Source organism: Populus trichocarpa, chromosome 15 (assembly GCF_000002775.5).
Source record: "Populus trichocarpa isolate Nisqually-1 chromosome 15, P.trichocarpa_v4.1, whole genome shotgun sequence".
Classification (NCBI taxonomy): domain Eukaryota; kingdom Viridiplantae; phylum Streptophyta; class Magnoliopsida; order Malpighiales; family Salicaceae; genus Populus; species Populus trichocarpa.
Window position 1 is genome coordinate 15,096,791 of NC_037299.2, and position 18,946 is coordinate 15,115,736.

At 39.6% G+C, this 18,946-nt stretch overlaps 2 protein-coding genes across 4 annotated transcripts; one reads left to right on the forward strand and one right to left on the reverse strand.

Moving 5' to 3' along the window:
* Positions 1-302: 302 nt before the first annotated feature.
* Positions 303-3,676, forward strand: LOC7474062 (sec-independent protein translocase protein TATB, chloroplastic). 2 transcript variants are annotated; one of them, XM_024586563.2, is made up of 6 exons: positions 303-694; positions 810-931; positions 1,407-1,466; positions 1,561-1,738; positions 3,047-3,199; positions 3,296-3,676. In XM_024586563.2, the coding sequence occupies exons 1-6, from the start codon at positions 469-471 to the stop codon at positions 3,352-3,354; spliced, it is 798 nt and encodes a 265-aa protein (XP_024442331.2). In that variant the 5' UTR covers positions 303-468; the 3' UTR covers positions 3,355-3,676. The 2 variants fall into 2 exon arrangements, with proteins under 2 accessions (XP_024442331.2, XP_002321929.2); XM_002321893.4 differs by having other exon boundaries at positions 305-694; positions 1,561-1,720.
* Positions 3,677-4,161: 485 nt separating this feature from the next.
* Positions 4,162-9,592, reverse strand: LOC7454525 (N6-adenosine-methyltransferase non-catalytic subunit MTB). 2 transcript variants are annotated; one of them, XM_002322451.4, is made up of 7 exons: positions 9,365-9,592; positions 6,297-8,996; positions 5,932-6,015; positions 5,619-5,723; positions 5,395-5,503; positions 4,936-5,087; positions 4,162-4,707 (listed from the first exon to the last, which is right to left on the reverse strand). In XM_002322451.4, the coding sequence occupies exons 2-7, from the start codon at positions 8,979-8,981 to the stop codon at positions 4,267-4,269; spliced, it is 3,576 nt and encodes a 1,191-aa protein (XP_002322487.2). In that variant the 5' UTR covers positions 8,982-8,996; positions 9,365-9,592; the 3' UTR covers positions 4,162-4,266. The 2 variants fall into 2 exon arrangements, with proteins under 2 accessions (XP_002322487.2, XP_024442329.1); XM_024586561.2 differs by having other exon boundaries at positions 6,297-8,999.
* Between the last annotated feature and the right edge of the window lie 9,354 nt (positions 9,593-18,946).

The following is an 18,946-nucleotide window of genomic DNA, read 5'->3' on the forward strand; positions in this document are numbered from 1 at the left end:
TAATTTAAAACTAAGGGTAAGGGTGAGAGACCAGGTCCAAAACACTCTTTCGATTTTGGGTCGCAACCCAAAACGTTTCCAAAGAACTGCAGGTGAAACCCAAGATTTGGACAATGAAATCATGGGCTTTTGGGCTAGCTCTAGATTCCCAATGGTGGGCCCGGACTTGGACGCAAACCGGCCTAGCCAGTAGCCACCACAAGAAAATTAGATTTGATTCTTTTTATTTTTAATATCAGCACTAAAAAGAGTATTATTAATATATTATTATTTTTTTACTCGACGCCCTTTTAAAATCCAGGCAGAAACGCAATTTCTAACAGCAAATGTCAAAAGGAAAGCCTGGTGATTGTGGAACGTAAGAACTAGGAAGAATAGACTATCTACAGTCACAGTTTCCTTCCATTCAGGATAGATAATGCACATATGACTAAAACCCTCTTTAAAAGAATCCCATAAAAACTCCTCATGGTAATGGCATCCCTAATTTCGAACTCAGCACCCTTATGTTCGACTTCAACAAGCACAAAATCAGCTCTTTACCCTCTCCCCTCCTCTTCCTTCATTCCTTACCATAAAGCACCTCAATTTGGTCTCTCTACATCGATTGCTCTACCGGGTCTTGGTCCTTTCTCTCAATGGAGTGGTTTAAAGCATCTGGATATTTCAACTCCTCCAAGATTTATTCGTAAAGGTATTGTCTTTTTTTTTTATCTGGGTCTGGTTCATTTAGGTTTCAAATGGGTTCATTTGGTCTTGCTTACTTGTTTTCTTGTCTTGATTCTTGATGAAATGTGGTGGTGATACAGAGAGGAAACGAAGGTGTAAGGGCAAGGTGATTCATGCATCATTGTTTGGTGTTGGAGCTCCTGAGGCTCTGGTTATTGGTGTGGTGGCTTTGCTAGTTTTTGGCCCCAAAGGTCTTGCTGAGGTTTGTTGAATCACTTAAGTGGTGCTTTGCCCTTTCTAAATATTTTATGTAGCAAATAGTCTGGTAATGCTAAAAGGGTTAATGCAACACGAGATACGCATCATTTTGTTTCTTTTGTTAATTCATTTTTGCATATGAATAAATTGTGCTTACCATACTGTTTTAACAATTCTAGGAGACTAGGGTTGTTAGATTATTAGTTACCTACGTTTTTGAGCTCTATGCAATTTGCATATAAAGGCAATAAAATTAGGAAAACCTACGCTTTTTTATTTGCCATAAATTTGTAGATTGTTTAGTGCAACATTAAGAACTGAATTTAGAACCCTTTCCGGGCATCTTGACGACTCTCTATTGCCTTTTGTGTCTCTGTAGCAATTAAATACTAAGTATCAGAGTGCATGTTTTATTAATTTTCCTGTTGTCTGAAAAAAAAAAATACTTGTGATGTCTCCATTGAATTGTCTAAATGCAGGTTGCACGCAATCTAGGGAAAACTTTGCGTGCATTTCAACCCACAATTAAAGAACTCCAGGTTGGTCCTTAAAACCTTATGTCCAACGGAATTGTTTCGGCCAATTATTTGTGTAATTCTATATAATTGATTCAACCATTTATATTTAATGTAGGAGGTGTCAAGGGAATTCAAGAGCACCCTTGAGCGAGAGATTGGGCTTGATGAAATTTCAAATCAAACACAAAACACATATAACTCCAAGATAACAAACACTGCCTCAACCCCTTCATCAGCTGGCAGCACCAATATTTCTACAACTGTGGCTGACCCTAGTGAGCGATCTTCTTTCAGTAATAGTTTCTATTTTCCTGCAATAGCATTAATGGTATCAGATGGTGATATTTGATTTCTTGTGATTCATAGTTGTCTGTTAATTAGTAAATTGACATTTACTGGAAGCTTATTCATCACTGAACTTTTGGATCTCTTAGCTAGAGTCTTTAGAGCATGAGTTGTTGGTGGTAGTTAGCTGTTACAGATGCTATTATTTTAGCATATGTAAAATCTTATGAAAGTCGGTATGTTCACTGACAGTTGCTAATTGCTATAAACTAAAAATGAAGGATTTTTCAAAATAGAAAGTTATAAACTAGATCAATATTTTCAATCAAATTATCAAATGACACGCCTCCATAACAGTTTTCATGGGATTTGACAGTTTTCTTCTTAGAGTTTATCAATCATATTTGAACATTTCAATCTTTTTTTGAAGAGTAGAAGCAAACATATTTCCCTGAACCAGCAGCTGAAACCTTGTAATTGCCTGAGGTTTAAGAATCCATGTCTCGCGTCAAAATAAGTGATCATTTAAAACCTTCCTTCAAAAACTGTCTTGGCCCTGTGGGTTGACCTAAAAATCCCTGGACCAGAGCCTAACCCGAGCTAGGTTGCTAGTTGAATCGGTCAAGACTTTTGACCCGGCAAAACCTATTTGATTCAACTAGGTTTTTGGTGATCCGGGTAACTCGGCCAAACCTATTTCAAATCTGGCTGGTTGAACTATAAGCCAAAAAATTTTTCCTCCTGATACCCTAGAACTTGATATGTTTATTCAACTAATTTATATCCAAAAGTGAAGGAACGTGTGTTTTTTGAATTATGGATTGTGGTTGTTGTCATTTAGATATTTGAGACTTTAAATTTGATTTGTATTTTGCATATTTAAATTATGTTTGTTAATTTGAACTTATAAGTTTTTAAATTGTTATTTGTTTTTTGGATTAATTAAAAATCGTGTTGAAATTGAGGCATGTTCTAATTCATCGTGGTAAATTATTTTTAATGTAGTACGTCATTGACCTATTGGGTTGACCCAGTGACCTAGGCTCATTTTCAAGTCAATTCCCGGATTGGGTCTAACAACTGTGCTCCAAAGCTGACTATGCACTTTATTTGATGGGAATAACCATGGTTGCTTTGTGAGTCTGGTCTGAATAGCTTTAGATGTTGCTTTTAATCAACTCAAGTTGTGGTTATTTTCATGATTGAATAAATTTAAATTCACTACAAGATATTGTGGGTTCTGTTTTCCTATAGCAAGTAACGGTGGCTTCACTTAACAATTGATGAAACATTGTTTTTTGTTGATAAAAAATTAGATGGTGCTCCATCCCCAAACAAGTCGTATACCAGTGAAGAGTACTTGAAAATCACAGAAGAGCAGCTAAAAGCATCCGCTGCCAAACAACAGGGGCAGCCACCCCCTCCAGCAGAAAGTCAGTTGGAACCTCAAGCTCAGCCTCAGCCACAAGGTTAGACATTCTTCCCAATAAATCTGTTCTCGTCTCCTCTGTCTATCTTTCCCACTCTCTAAATGTCTTAACATCTCGTGTATGAACTGGCATCAGAGACTACCAAAGCAATGCCTCCTCCAGAAAAGCTGGAAAATGAAGCACAAAACTCATAGGAAACACAATGGAGAAGAACTGCTACAGCTGTCCATTATTTGAAGTCGGACAGGAGACTACCAAAGCACAAATATTAATCAGGTGTCCGCGAAAGAGGGCAATGGAACTCTATACCTTTTCTTTTGTGGGTGGCAGAGTGAAACCGCAAGAGATTAGTAGCCTTTAGAAATTCTATATAAAGAGGACCTTTATGACAATTGACAAGTCTAGGATTTCTGGAATCTGTTGTAAAATATGTTTTTTTATTTTTTTTGGTGTTACTCAAGCTTTGGGAAAGAATCAGGTCACGTTGTTCTGCAACGATGTGATGTTTCTTTTAAAGAGAGAGACTCCATAGGCCATTGACAATCTCAAGTGATGGAGGGGCACTCGGCCTCTTCAAAGCTAGATGGGCATGCTATCAAACAAAAGATTCCCTTTGATCTGATGCTCCACAAGTTGATCCGCGTTATGCCTTTCTCAAAAATGCGGTCTCACTTCTATAGTAGAGCATGGAATGCAATTGCAAATCAGAACCCGCGGCAAATCGATTCAAGAACATTCGCTCCTGTATTATGCTGCTCAACTCTGCACAAGAGAATAAATTGGTGGAAAAGTATTAAATTATTGCGGCATCCTCACAGAAGCTCTTCTATCTGCAACAACATCCTTTTAACCTATTTTTGGCCAATATACTTAGAAATATTACACTGTTGTACGACTTCTTGTGAAGTTTATAAGACTTGAAAGCTCAATTTATTATGAACTATTCCAATTACTTGACATCCATTCCTGTCCCCTTTATTGTTGCAGAGATGGATATTAAAAAAAAAAAAAAAAACCGGATACTTTCTTTTCCATTTATATTTTAGCGAATTAGCTGGGAAAAAATACAGGCGCAAGACAGGGCAAATTTATGCCCAAGTGTTTCTTTACAACAAATTCATAGGCCTGTGAGATTCAAAATCTAGATAATCTGCATTTGCCTGCCCATTATAACCATACACATCAAAAACCTTGTCCTCTGAAGGCATATTCCCGCCTTCTCGTCCTCTATAGCCCTCCATTGGTGATGATGCCCAAGGGGCTGGAGTTGAAGGGTTGGAGCTAGTGGCCTCTTGATTTAAACCGAAAGTGCTTGGATTCTGGGGAGAATAATTTCCTGCGGGCCTTCTGTTGGAGGAATTGGCTGTTGTCAGAGAAATAGATACTGATTGCTGCTGCTGCTGCTGGTTCTTCATTGGTGACTTGGGACGTAGAGCCTCTATATCAGGAGTAGTCACAACAAGATGAGGTGCCTCGGCAGGAGGATTTCTTCCACCCCCACCTTGCCAAACTTTACCATCCTTGTCAGAAAAATTCTTGATGTATGCCTGAAAGTTACCAAATCTAGGTTAGCAAACCAAGAGAACTAGAATGACAAGCATGAACAAAGTGCTCATGTTTATTAAACAAGTATCAGATAAGTAATAATATTCAAAATTGCTATTCCATTGCACAAGTGAAAACTTAGATTGTTGGTCAGCTTCACTAAGACAGTCCACGTGAAGAGCAAATGAGTGTTGCATTAGAAGTAATCATGTGTTTGAAAGATATTGTACCTCAGAATTAAAATTTGATGAAGATAATCCTTTACCAACAGTCAGCCACCCAGACCGAATATTGTGATCTTCACCAAAGAGCTCAAGCCTTCTGCGGCCTAGAGAGAAATGCTCAATTATCCGATACATGTCTTCAGGCTTTTGAGTTGAACCTGCAATTCCAATAGCGTAAAAAACACTAATAAGGCTCACAGTGTCCACCTGTTCAAGGTGATGATTTACAACAGTCCTGTAAAGTTCCAATTGAAGGAAGTATAGTAAATGTCATTTATGTCAGGTATTATTACAAATGAAATAAGAACAAAAAATGAGGAATGAATGCGTGCATTACTAAAGCCTTTACTATAATGTGATAACAGACAGACAAATAGCAGTAAACAAGAAAGTTATGAGTTTAAATGAGTTTAAATGGACTAAGACAAACCAGAGCCAAGAATTCCAACAAGGAATTATACTGACCGTATGGAGGTTCCTCAGCAATAATTACATCAGTATCGATGTTAGCATGGATTATGTGACCATCTGTGCTGCGGCGAACTGTTCCTCTTATGCCCATCAAGCAGTGTTCCTTCATTTCAAGGACAAGGCAATAAACAGTCAAGGATAAAAACAAATGCACTTGTGTGTCGAACTCAGGGAAAGCTGCCCACTTTTACAAAGCAGAAGAAAAATCAAATACCAACCTTTGAATGCTGAAACAAAGTATGAGAATCATGTCGCAGCCCTGGAGTTGCATTGCTTTTGTTGGTCTTCACCCAACAAATATCCTCACATCTCCGAAATCCCCACTGCAGTATTGAAAAACTGACTTAAAAAGTATAAAATATGAATGACTTTACAGCAGATGATATGGGCGAAGCCAAAAAGAAAAAACCAAGCTACTGTAAAATTATAGATCTGAAGTTACAACTGATTGTACAGAGCATATATGAGTGGCGGAAGAAAATAAAAGGGTAAGATATTGTCAGATTCTAAATCTAATGGCTTAATTAATACCTTCTTTAAACATTGTCGGCCTTGCTCAAGACCAACACCATCACCCACCCAGAGGAAGATAAAAGAAGGTGTATCAGCTATTGCCTGTAATCACATGGAGAAAAAAAAAAGCTTTAGATAAGTCAAGAGAAACAGGAAATATATCATCTATTACAAAAGAACAAGAAGCTCATATCTACACTTTGTACATTAGCAACTGATGGCCCTGGATGCCAATATGAATAACCTTTGCACTCCAACTGTGCTTTAATGGCATGTGATTACTCTTTAGCAAGTAGAGCAATTAATACTTAATCGAGGATATGAAAATACAACTCATTTTCTATGGAAAGGCAACTGCAATGAAAAGAGTGGAAACAGAATACCTCAATCTTAAGATTTAGTATTTCTTCATATGTCCAATACTCCATATGGTCAGCAACACCAGGGGCTCGGTGAACATATTCCTCCCATGGAGGGTCCACCAAAATAACATCAAACTTGGTTCCAAAGAACTCTGGAGACAGCTCAAACTCATGCAGGTCGCATTTCATGTACATGGGAGGAGAAGCAGATTTAGCCACAATCTCATCCTTTTTCTGTATAAGCTCCCTAAGCTTGGGGTAATCCTCTACAACACTGGTCAGCTCCAGCTCTCTGATAAAGTTCTGGGGTCGCATACCAGTATCAACAAAATTTTGCGAGTAATCATTCTGTTCTCCTCTTGAAGGGGCTTTGCCTGGAGGACCATTATTTCTAGGAGGAACCCAACCCCCAGCACTTTTATCTGGTGGTGTTCCTCGTCCTACTGGTCCAGAAGCATTAAAACCAGGACCAGATATGCTCGGAGGCACTCCCCTTCCAGGTCCTGCTTGATTAAAAAAGATAGCAGGGTTTGATGGAGGAGTTCCCATGTTAGGGGAAAATCTTGGGGCTGCTGGCCCAGGAGGAACAGCAGAGAGAACAGGGGGGACACCTAGCATATTCATCTCCACACCTCGGGCGCCAGCCCAAACAACTGGTGGAGAAAATGGTGGAATGAAGACACCTGGACTAATTGGAGGACCTGGAGCAGGTGACATACTAGGAGCAAGTGGCTGAAGTGCTCCTGGATGTGGCATTCCAAGATGCCCAAAAGGTGATCCCATTAAAGGCAATGGGAGTCCAACTTGTTGATTATCTCTCCCAGCAGGCCTCACCCTTCCTCCTCTCCCTACTCTGCTCCCTTTTAATCCCTGTAGAGGACCTCTGCCAAAGGAGCCTGAATCCTGGTTTCCATATGGAGGCTGTGAACCACTGCTCGAACTTTGACCGCCACCACCGTGACTGGGCATGGCCCCTTTCTGGCCTCTTCCTTTCCCTCCATGGTACTCAATGTCATCCCTCCAAGAACTCGGATCTCGCATAGGTGCATCATCATCCATGTACTTTTCCTTTGAGTCTCCAACAAAAGGTGAGTCATTCCTTCTTGCCCTTTCATCTTGCATATATGCCCACTCTTCTGTGTTTGGTGCTGATCTTCCATCAGATTGCTGATTGGCCTCAATCCTCCTAGCAAAGTTGGATCTGGACTCTGGTCGTCCATGATCAAGAGGGACCTCTATCACATCGTAATTATCATTTGAAATGCCAAAATTCGATGAGGTTTTCACAGCTTCACCCCTGCTTCGACCATGAGGTCTTTCATTGTCATTCCTTTCACGACCATGTCTTGGCTCCCAGTCTTTGCTACGATCATAAGCAATGTCCCCGTCTTTAGGCTCTCTATCATTCCCAGAGGATTGCCTTCTTTTCCAGTTCTCTTTGGAACTTTCCCTGTCCCTATTCCTGTCATTCCAGCTGTCATCCCTGCCTTTTGATCTGTCATCCCTGTAGCCATCCTTTTCTTGATCCTTCCGTCTCATGTCAACATTTCTTTCATACTCTATTTCAGATTGTTGCAAATCTTGATGACGCCTAATGCCTCTCTCGGGAGTCTTGGACCTGTTAGAGCGCCCTACCTCTCTTGCACCTTTATCTCTAGTCCAAGTGTTACCATCTTCTTCTGCATTGGAGGACCTTTCATGGCTTTCAGCAACATCTCTTCTGGTGGGAGTTCTCTGCTCTCGGTGCTTCTCAATTGTCTCCCGACCTGATCTATCTTCACGGGTAAGAGGACTAGCCCTATTATCCTCTTCAGCGGTTTCTGACCTGCCTTTACTCTTATACTTCTCCCTCTCTGCCTCGACTCTTCTGTCATCTCTGTTGCTAGTTTTGACGCCCTTTTCACTGTTTGAATCCAAACCTCTGCTTTTGCTCTCGCTGGGTTCGTTTCTGGCACTTCTTTCTTTAGACTCGTACTTGGAATCAGACACCTTTCCACTTCTGGGACCAGGCTTCTCAGAAAGAGTTTCTTCAGCTTTCCTGTTGGAGTCAGATTCATCACCCCTTCTCCTCGAGTTTTTCCCTGCCTCAGCGGAACTGTGACCTTTCTCTCGGCTGCTATCCTTCCTTTCTGAATATCTAGTATCTCTATCTAGTGCCTTCTCATTCTCTCCGTCATAGGATCTTTCTTCTTTACTTTTAATTGCAGTACGGGAACCCTCATGCTTTGAGATCTTCGATGTCAATTTTCTTCTCTCGCTTTCATCAGGCTGAACATGGCCTTTACTCACAGACTTGTCTCCTCCACCCTGCTTGTTGTCTAATTCTCCATCCTGATACCAACTGCTCAACTTTTCCAAACTACTTTCATCTTGCTTTTTCTTCAATTGCTTGGAGCGCGTGTCTTTTCTTGTCTCGTAATCATCTTCATCACTGCCTGCTTTGATAGACACAGCGCTGCTGCAGCCACCGCCCCTCTTACGAGAATCACTCCTGTCCCCAGTAGAACTTCTCCTTCTCCCACTGCCATCAAATCCTTCAGCATCATCCCCAGAGGTGGACTTCCTAGACTTGGTTGACCTGTGTTTCCTCTTATCACTTCCATCCCACTCGTCATCATCCCCACCCCTATCACTCTTGACATCTGAGCTATCTTCTGCATCCCGTTTCGCATAACTACGACTAGAACGTTCAGGCGGCGACTCCATGGAAATAAAAAAAAGCTACTGAAGAATAAACCATAAAAAATAACAGGGAAATTAAAGGATTGAACTTTGAGATTCAAGTCAACAGTCAATGTGAATAGTTCACTCAACAGAAACAAACAATCTCTAGTAGTAACGAATGGCAAGAAGCGGCCAAGCCAAGTCAAGGAGGTTCAATAATACTAATAATAATAATAAAATCAGGGTTTAACCTATTATAAAAAAGAAAAGATTTTTCTAAGTGAGAATAAATAATGTTTATTCAAATCGAAACAGAGCTTAAAAATACAAAAAAAAATAAAAATAAAAAATAGGAGCATTGCAATGAATGGATGAAGAGGAAAATCCGACAATTAAGAGTTAATTTGGGTTAAAGAAGTAAGTACCTGATGAATTGAATGAAGGTTTAGTGATTTTGTTGAAGTAATTGATTCATTGGTGTAATAGACATAGAAACCACCCTAAACCCTATCCTACCTTCTCTCTCTTTCTCTGAGATTGAGATTTCAACAGAAAAAAGAAAGGAGAAAGAAATAGGGTTTTTCCTCCTTTAGCTGGAGCTGGAGGTGGCGATGGAGAACAGAAGATGGATATGCCACGACTCCCAACTTTGTTTGACGTCGGTATCTATGGGCCGGGCAGTTTTTAAAGAGGCTTCATACGAGTTTAAATGGGCTTTCCTTTGTTTTACTAAAGCCCATAGTGGATACAGCTTGCTTGTTTCAGAATAATTGATTAATGATTTCTGGTATTATATATAGTAAACGAAATCATTATGATAATATTGATGAGCAATCAATTAATTGCATTTGCCTGTTTCAGTAGAAGAAGAATATCCTTATCCACCCCCCGATTGCGCATACAACTCTCTCCATGCTTTCCCTGTTGTCCACATTCTTAAACAATTAAAAAAAATATACAAAAAAAAAAATGGTTTTATTGATATGCATAATCACAATAATATGAAATATTAAATTGAACCTAAATAGAAAGAACTTATATATAGAATAAACTAAAAAAAAAATAAAAATATTAATCTACTCTTTCGCATTGAACACCGTGGCGGCCCTAAAAAAATCATTGAAAAGAACACATTCTAGCATCTTGTTCTTTGATATAGAAAGGTCTTGTTTAAGGAGTTGTCACATAATATTATGGTCATTAAGAACTCTAATTGATCAATAGAGATTCTATGATACGAAACTGGTTACGTGAAGGGGAAGATATTATCATCCCTTAAATGTCCTGCCTGAGGCAGGCTGCATTGCTGGTTTTGTCTTAAATTGCTAAAAGTTTGTTAGTTTATGCTATGATAGTTTGATTGTAATATTCGTAACTCTAGCGTCAGTGAATATTCAATTACAGATACTTCCAACTCCAGCGTTGGTAAATATTACGTAGCAAAAAAAACAAAACGTATGATATTCCTGACTCTAACGTTAGTGAATAAACCAATAAAATAAATTTAAATCAGTGCATGCATATTTTTGTTTGTTTATTTTTCTCTAAGAAAAAAACATATAATACACCAGATTTGCATTTCACAGTAAAAAATCATAGATTAATTATACAGTGAAATAACTAAAAAAAATATGATGGACCTACAAATAAATTCAAAAGGATCCATGATTCTTTTTGGAATTTTTTTTTGGGACTGGATCTAAGCCAGCCCGTAAGGACTAGGCTGGACCCAGATGACCTGGCCCGATCATTGCCCAAACCAGTGACCGGGCTGGGCAAAGCAGCACGTGTGCGCTAATTCACTGCTTGTTGCTACAGTGTTCAGTGAATTAAAATTCACTTGAATAGTCCAATGTGAATTAAAATGAAGAAGGAGGCAAAGCGGGAAGAGACAAAAAAAAAAACTTACTTGGTTGACTGTGAAGACGATGGTCAATGCCGGTTCTTATCTTTGCGTTTTCGTTCGCTGGTGTTTTTCTATTGGTTTGCGTCTCCTTTGCTTCTAGTTTTATATTTTGTCGCCCTAGTTCTTGAGTTGAAGGAACGAAGACGATGGTGATTTCGGTTCTTAGTGGTCTTTGATTCTGCGTGGTTCTTCTTTTTTTGCTTGTTTTTTTTTCTTGCTCTCCCCTGGATTTCTACCTATGTTTCCTTCCCCCCGGGTTCTCTCAGTTTTCTCTTCGTCCCTTGGTTCATTCCCTTTTCTAGTTCTTCCCTGTCTTTTTTGCTCTCCGGTCTCTCTCTCTATATTCTCTATCTATTCTTTCATTTTTGGTCCCCCCTACTCATCTTTCTCTGGCCTTTTATAAGGCCAGAGAGAGTGAAGTCGTTAATAGTCCTGCTCTTGCAGGACTGTTAATCGATCTAGAAATGGGATCATAGGCAGGAGACGTGGTCCGAGTTTGGTGCCATTTCTGCCCGTAAATGAAGCCGTTGACAGTCCTGCTCTTGCATGATTATTAATCGATCTAGAAAACAAGATCGTAGACAGGAGACGTGGTCCGATTTTGGTGTCATTTCTTCATGTTGAATCGGTCTTCAGGGTGAGGAGATGATGAACAGTGTGCGTTGAAAACGACATCGTTTTCACCCGAAATGACTATTTTGAATTTGGCCTCTGAACTTTTGACATTTAACAATTGAGTCTCTAATTTCACTAATTAAACAATTTCAAGTTCAATTAAGTCTCCATACATCCCATTCTTTTAATTTTTGACCAAATTAACTCCCAAATTATAATTCAATCCTCAAACTTCAAATTTGTATTGTCTTAACCCAGTTCTCAAATATTTTTTATTCATTCATTTTTTATCTTATTATTTATTTATTTTAAATTCAAAAATTAGGTTATGACAACCCTTAATAAATAAAACAAAATAACCCTATTTTTCTTAGCATCTCCTCTCAAAATATGGCAGCTACAAGCATCAAAAGTTTACTAACTAGAAAACAAAAGCAGGAAATAAAATGTGACTTGGTAAAGAAATCTACAATCTACAAAGAAGAATAAACAAAAGGCAAAGTAATGGTGTCAGGCTTGAGATGATGACGAGTAAGATGAGAATTGATCTTAATGTGCTTAGTTTGTTCATGAAAAAAATGAGTTGTCGGCAATCTAAATAGAACTCTGGTTTGTCATAATACATGAGAATGAGATGAGAAAAAGAAACTCTTATATCTGTAACTAACCAACGTAACTAAACAATCTCTTTGATAGTAGATGTCATAGCACGATATTCTGTTTTGGTTAAAGATTGAGAAACAATAAATTGTTTCTTGCTCTTTCAAGAAATAAGAGAATCACATAAAAAGATACAGAAACCAGTAAAAGATTTGCGATATGTGGGATCACTGTTGTCGCACGTGAGCGACGTCGCGGCGATCGTCCACCCACAAAAAATGTAATATGGGGGATATATATCTGGTCAATGTGGGGAGACAAGGAATTCGTTGTCTCTTAGTAGTGAAAAATGGTGTGGGAGTCGCCACCTAGTATTTTGGTCACTAGGAACCCTAACTGGTCTCAGAGATCGGGCACGGGGACTGGTTGCGTAAAGGGAAGGTATTAGCACCCCAAATACGCCCTACCTAAGGTAAGCTGCATTGTTTATTTGTCTGATAAAATTCAAGGTCTCGTTGTGTTTCCTAGTTGTTGGTCCGTCTACGGTTCAAGAAAAGTCCTCTTCAATAAGGAGGTCCTTATCTTATCGGGATAAAACCTAACCGTTCTAAAATCTATGTAACAAAACCATATTTTTAATATCAGGAATACGTTTTATGTATAAATTCGTAATCCCAAATCTAAAAGAAGACAAAAAAGATTTTTTAGAATTTTTGAAATATTGGCCTAGTTCTCATGGCTTTAATAAACTGGTTATTAAAGCCGAAATGCATGTTAATACATATATTGTTTTTGAAATTTTCTTTGTTGTGTGAAAATATGATGTTATAATATTTATATATATATATTGGAGAGACTAGGCCGTATTTTAAAACAAAACATTTTTTTTTAAAATATGTATTTTGTACGCTTTGACGCAAATCGGGTATTTTAATACTGGGTTTGTAAAAATATAACCAAATATTAATTCACTTTGATAAAATAAATGCCTAAAAATCAACAATGTTTTCAAAGATATTTTTAGAAAATTTTCGAAAGCAAAAGACATTTTTTGTTTTGAAAATCTTTGATGTTTTGATGAAAACCGGGTATTTTAATACCGGATTTTATATCTTTACAGTGTAAAATACCAACCAATATTAATCAAAATACAGTAATAATATTACAACAAAATCACATATATTTTTCTATAATTTTTGCAATTTTTTATAATTTTTTTTCATATATATATATATATATATAAATAATACAAAATATAATATATATATATATATATAATAATATTAAATCGGACTGGGCCGGCCCAAACCACTGGGCCGGACTCAGCCCCAAAATTAGTGGGCCGATTTCGGCCCAAAATGTATTGGGCCGATCTCGGCCCAAAAAAGACTCTCCTGGGCCAGACCCGGCCCAAACCACTGGGCCGGGCTCAGCCCAAAATTGTGGGCCGATCTCGGCCCAAACAAACATTTTCTTATGGGCCAGACCCGGCCCAAAAGACAGGGCTGGGCCAGGATCCGCCTGGCCCAAGCCGAAACGGGGCGGGGGGAATTATTTTCCCCCCACCCCTGCATGCAGAACGCTACTCGTTCTGCATGCGGGGAAGGAAAAAAAGAAATGAACGCGAGAATGAGAAGAAAAGTTACCTGGCGCGGAGGAGGCTGTGCGTCGCTGGCGGTGCTGCGGCAGAGGCTGGTGGCGGTGGCGTAACTCTCGGACGGCGGCAGTGGCGCTGCTGTTAGCAGCCGAGAGGGAGTTCCTTCCTTCTCCCTTGTCCTTCGTTTCCTTTCCCTTTCGTTTTCTCCCCTTTCTTCTTCTTCCTCGGTTTTCTTTCCTTCTCTCTCCTTCGTTCTATCTCTTCCCTCTCTCTCTTCTGTGTTTTTTTTTTTTCGTCCGTTCTCCTCCTCTTCTGTTCTCCTCTCCGTCTGTCTTCCCCCCGTCTGTCTTCTCTCCTTTATTTCTCCGTTTTTTTTTTCTCTCAGCGTTCTTGGCCTCTATTTATAGAGGCCAAGGACGCTGTTTTTTTTACAGCTCTCATGGGGGGCAGCCGGCTGGTCGGCCATTGGGCGCGGCTGCCGAGGTTCGGTGGGTGGTGCGCGATGGGTGGTCGGCCATTGTGTCCAGTCGGTGGGCTCCAGGCGAGAGTGGCCGGCAAAAATTCAAAAAAAAGCAACCCTTTTTCCCTTCTTCCCCGCTGCGTGATCGGGGGAAGAAGATGAACAGTGTCGTTCAAAACGACACCGTTCTGCTCTTTCTTTTTTTTTTTTTTTTTTTTTTAATGCATGAAACGGCGTCGTTTTGGCGAAAACGCGCCGTTTCATTTAAATGTGGCGCCAAAAATGCGCTAAATCTCAAATCAGCCCTCAATTATCTTTTGTCCCTTCAATTGCATCCCTGCCGAATTCGAACCCCGTCCCTATATTTGGCCGCGTTTTTCACTTTGGTCCTTGACCTCTGAATTATGCAATTGAGCCCTTAATTGATCAAAAACTTCTAATTTCTTCAATTAGGCCCCTGAATCAATTAATTTCAGCCCCTCCATTTACGCGCCTCTTCCAATTTGGTCCCTGGTTTCGAATTTTCTTAATTAAGTCCCCAATTGGCCCTTAAACTTCAATATTTATGCAATTAGGCCCCTGATTTGACCTAATAAATTCCTAAAAAATATATTTTGGCCCCACAACTTAAATTTCTTCTAATAAAAGCCCAAATTGACTTAAAAATCAATTTTTCTTGCAATCAAATCTTCTATAAATTCATTTAAAAATCCAATTAAGTCCATAATCATCTAAATTTGGGCTTTTCTCCTCAAATTTCAAATTTTCCTTGTCAACAGGGCTTTCCTCCTTCAAGAATATATTATCAAAAATTCCATCTTTGTATTTTTAACCTTATTGACCAATTTTCCAACCATTTTCTGAGCGCTTCTGCCTCCTGTTATTTTTCTAACCTCCTTTGGCTATATATTTTTATATATATTTTGTGGGGACCCAAAAATGGGTTACAACAGATGCCCCCTCTTTATAATGCTTACGGAGCAGAGGTTTTGCGCAGTAAGTTTTATAAAGATAAACCAAAACTGAGCTCCCGAAACTGATCTAGTCGGAGCTCGATTGCTCTGAAACCTTGTCCTTACAGCAATCCTCCTTAACCCAAAAACTATGATCAAAATTTGGTCATCTCGAGGTCCCTTCTGGTGATCTCCTTTAACCCCAAAAACTTGGAATCTCATCTGGCGATTCCTTTACCCATAACCAAATACAAAAACGTGTGTGGTCTTATTATGACGGGTGACCTGCCCGAATGGAAAAAGGAAAGAGTGGTCTCATTATTATGGGTGACCTACCCAGGAAAAATAATGGTCTCATTGTATGGGTGACGAACCCAAAAAACATGATGGTCTCATTGTATGGGTGACTAACCCAGGAAAAATGATGGTCTCATTGTATGGGTGACTAACCCAGGAAAAAGATGGTCTCATTGTATGGGTGACGAACCCAGGAAAAAGATGGTCTCATTGTATGGGTGACGAACCCAGGAAACATGATGGTCTCATTGTATGGGTGACTAACCCAGGAAAAAGATGGTCTCATTGTATGGGTGACGAACCCAGGAAAAAGATGGTCTCATTGTATGGGTGACGAACCCAGGAAAAAGATGGTCTCATTGTATGGGTGACGAACCCAGGAAAAATGATGGTCTCATTGTATGGGTGACTAACCCAGGAAAAATAATGTGGAAAACGGTCTCATTATGATGGGTGACCTACCCAAATGGAAAGAATGTGAAGTGCGGTCTCATTATAATGGGTGACCTACCCAGGGGAAGAATTCTTAGTAAACTCCATGCTTTTCTAAGAAATAGTTTCAATACGAGGTCCCTTCTAGCGACCTTCCTTGATGAATGACGAAGTACGAGATCCTTTCTGGCGATCTCAAATAACTTGGAATCCCATCGGGCAGTTCCTTTTACTAAAGCTAAAACATGAAGTTCCTTCTGGCGACCTTCATCGAAATACAAGATCCCTTCTGGCGATCTCCTTTATCCAAACAACTTGGAATCCCATCTGGCGATTCCTTTTAACCAACATGTAATACGAGGTCCCATCTAGCGACCTCCAAATAGCGAAACACGAGATCCCTTCTGGCGATCTCCTTTAATCAACTTGGAATCCCAATCTGGCGATTCCTTTTAACCAACATGAAATATGAGGTCCCATCTGGCGACCTTCATCAACTTGGAATCCCATCTGGCGATTCCTTTTATTCAAAGCTGAAATACGAGGTCCCTTCTGGCGACCTCCTTTGACCAATATTGAAATACGAGATCCCTTCCGGCAATCTCAAACAACTTGGAATCCCATCTGGCGATTCCTTTTTCCGAAGCTGAAATAATGAGATCCCTTCTGGCGATCTTCTTTAATCAAAAAACCAAAAAATCTATTTTGTAAATCGGTCAACCTGGAATCCCATCTGGCGATTCCCTTTAACCGATTGCTCGATGTCGTTCCTCCTGATGGCAGGGTTTGAAAATTATTATCTTCTCTTCTCGTTGTTCTAGAATCAACTTAATGATTCTTTCTTCATCTCCAATTTTGTTGGAACGCATTAAGGTCTCCTCCTGTAATGATCCAAAAAACATATACGCAATGATTTATGATTAGATGCCATGCATGCATTTGTACCTGGTTTTGAAACATAGGCCCCATCATCTTCTTCTATTTCATGAAACTCTCTCTTGATATGAGCTTGCTTTTGAAGTCGTATGCTGGATTCATTTCTCGTGCTGCCTATCATATCTTTGAGAAGAAGTCTTTGACTTTCTTCAAGTAGTCCTTTTCTCAAAATGTATGACTTGTATTTGCCTCTTTGTCATGCTTTTGTCAAATGCTTTAACTTGGTTTTCAAATCTATGGGCTTCCAACCAATTTTAAACACGTAAAACTTTTCAAAAACAACTCGTTTTGCCCCCAGTGTAAGGGTGTGATCCTAGTCTGGGCTTTTATAGAGAATAAATTCATTCAGCCAATGATAAACTTTTTTAGTGTGTGAAGGGATAATGATGATTTTTTTTTTTTTTTTTTGTTCTTTTTCAAAATGCACATTGTTATTACAGATGATTATAAAGTGACCACTTAATCACTCATCACGCTATCAGAGGTAGGGATGTACTTTAGGGTTAGCTTTTCTTAAATTTCATATTAAACCATTTTATGATTTAACCACTCAAACTTGTTCAAAAAGTGCATAATCTCATCATTTATTAAAAAAAAGGTAGGCTCAAAGACAAACATAAAATATGACTGAAAACATGAGCCCTGACTGCCCAATAGAGAAAATAAAAGTAATGACAAAAGCAAATGACAAAAACATGCTAAGGCAAATAAAGTTGTTTTACATTTTGAAAACTACGAGAAGTTCTTGGGTCAACCCGTTCTGGAAAGTCAACCGAGGCAATGCTTCATCTTCCTTCCCCATTTGCGTTTCCTTGTCTTCTCTTTCGATCTCGCCTTCTTCATTATTGACGATTCTTGACCAAGGTTTTCCAACCCTTTATCCCCTATTACTTTTGTCATGACTAGGCAATAGATTTGAATTGATATTGGGTGTGTCTTCAAACGACACCCATCCTATCTTGATGAGCTTCAACAATATGCTCTTGAAAGCGTAGCACGTTTCAAGACAATGTCCGGGAATACCAGCATGGTACTCGCAAGTCAACTCGGGCTTATACCAGATGGGGAATGGTGGTTGTAGTGGTAATGTAGGGATAGGAGCTATTTGTCCAATGCTCAGTAGTTTGGCATACATTTCCTTCAAAGGCATGGGTAATGGCGGTAGTTGTTCTGAGATGTACCTTGTATTTGGTCTTTGGTAGTTGTTTTGGTTGTTTGACTGGTTATTTACTTGATTAGAGGAAAATGGTTCGTTAAAGTTTATGTGGGCAACATGAGAGGTAGGTATTTGTGGGTTGAGTGAATCCACTATATTGCCCTCGGACCCACCTTCAAAGTCGTAAATGTGACCTCCCATTTTTCTTCCCATAAAACCCTTCGCCTCCAATGGCTCAAATATACGTCCAGCTTTAATCCCTTGCTCTATTCTTTCAGCTATGCGTACCGCATCGTAGAAATGCTGAGATGAGCTACCCATTAGGTGCTCATAATATGGTGCTTTAAAGGTATTGGCAAACAAGGTCACCATCTCCGTTTCTATCAAAGGAGGTTGCACATGAGTGGCCTCGTCCCTCCATCTTTGCGCATAAACCTTTACTGACTCTTGGCTTCTCTTTTCCATTGACATAAGGCTTGTTCGATCTGGAGCAATTTCCAAATTGAACTTGTATTGCTTAAGGAAAGCCTCCACTAAATCCTTCCATTTCTTAATCCTGGTATTATCCAGCCTCATGTACCAACTTAGCGCCGACCCCGATAGACTGTCTCGGAAAAAGTAGATCAGTAACTTATCGTCATGAATCACCTCAGCCATCTTATTGCAATAAGATCGAAGGTGAGTGTTTGGGCATTCCAACCCAGTGTACCTTATAAACTCCGGTATCCTAAAATCTTTTGGTACCGTGATGTTTGGCACCAAGCATATTTCAGACGCTCGCATGGGGTCAAACCAGTCATTTCCCTCGACTGCTCTTAACCTTTCTTCCAAGGCTGATATCTTGTCATTGTTCATAAATCCAGTGGACCTATTATCGGAAGGCCCATCTACAGTGATGTGAGCTTGAGGGGGCTGAATGGGAATGGCAGGCGCAAATTGCTGCCCCGTCACTGAATCTGCCCCCAAGTTCTGAGATACCCCCGAGACATGAACTGACGGTGCTCCTATAGGTGGTTGGGTAGACGTTCCTTCCCCGTTCTTGGCTCTTAAGAGTT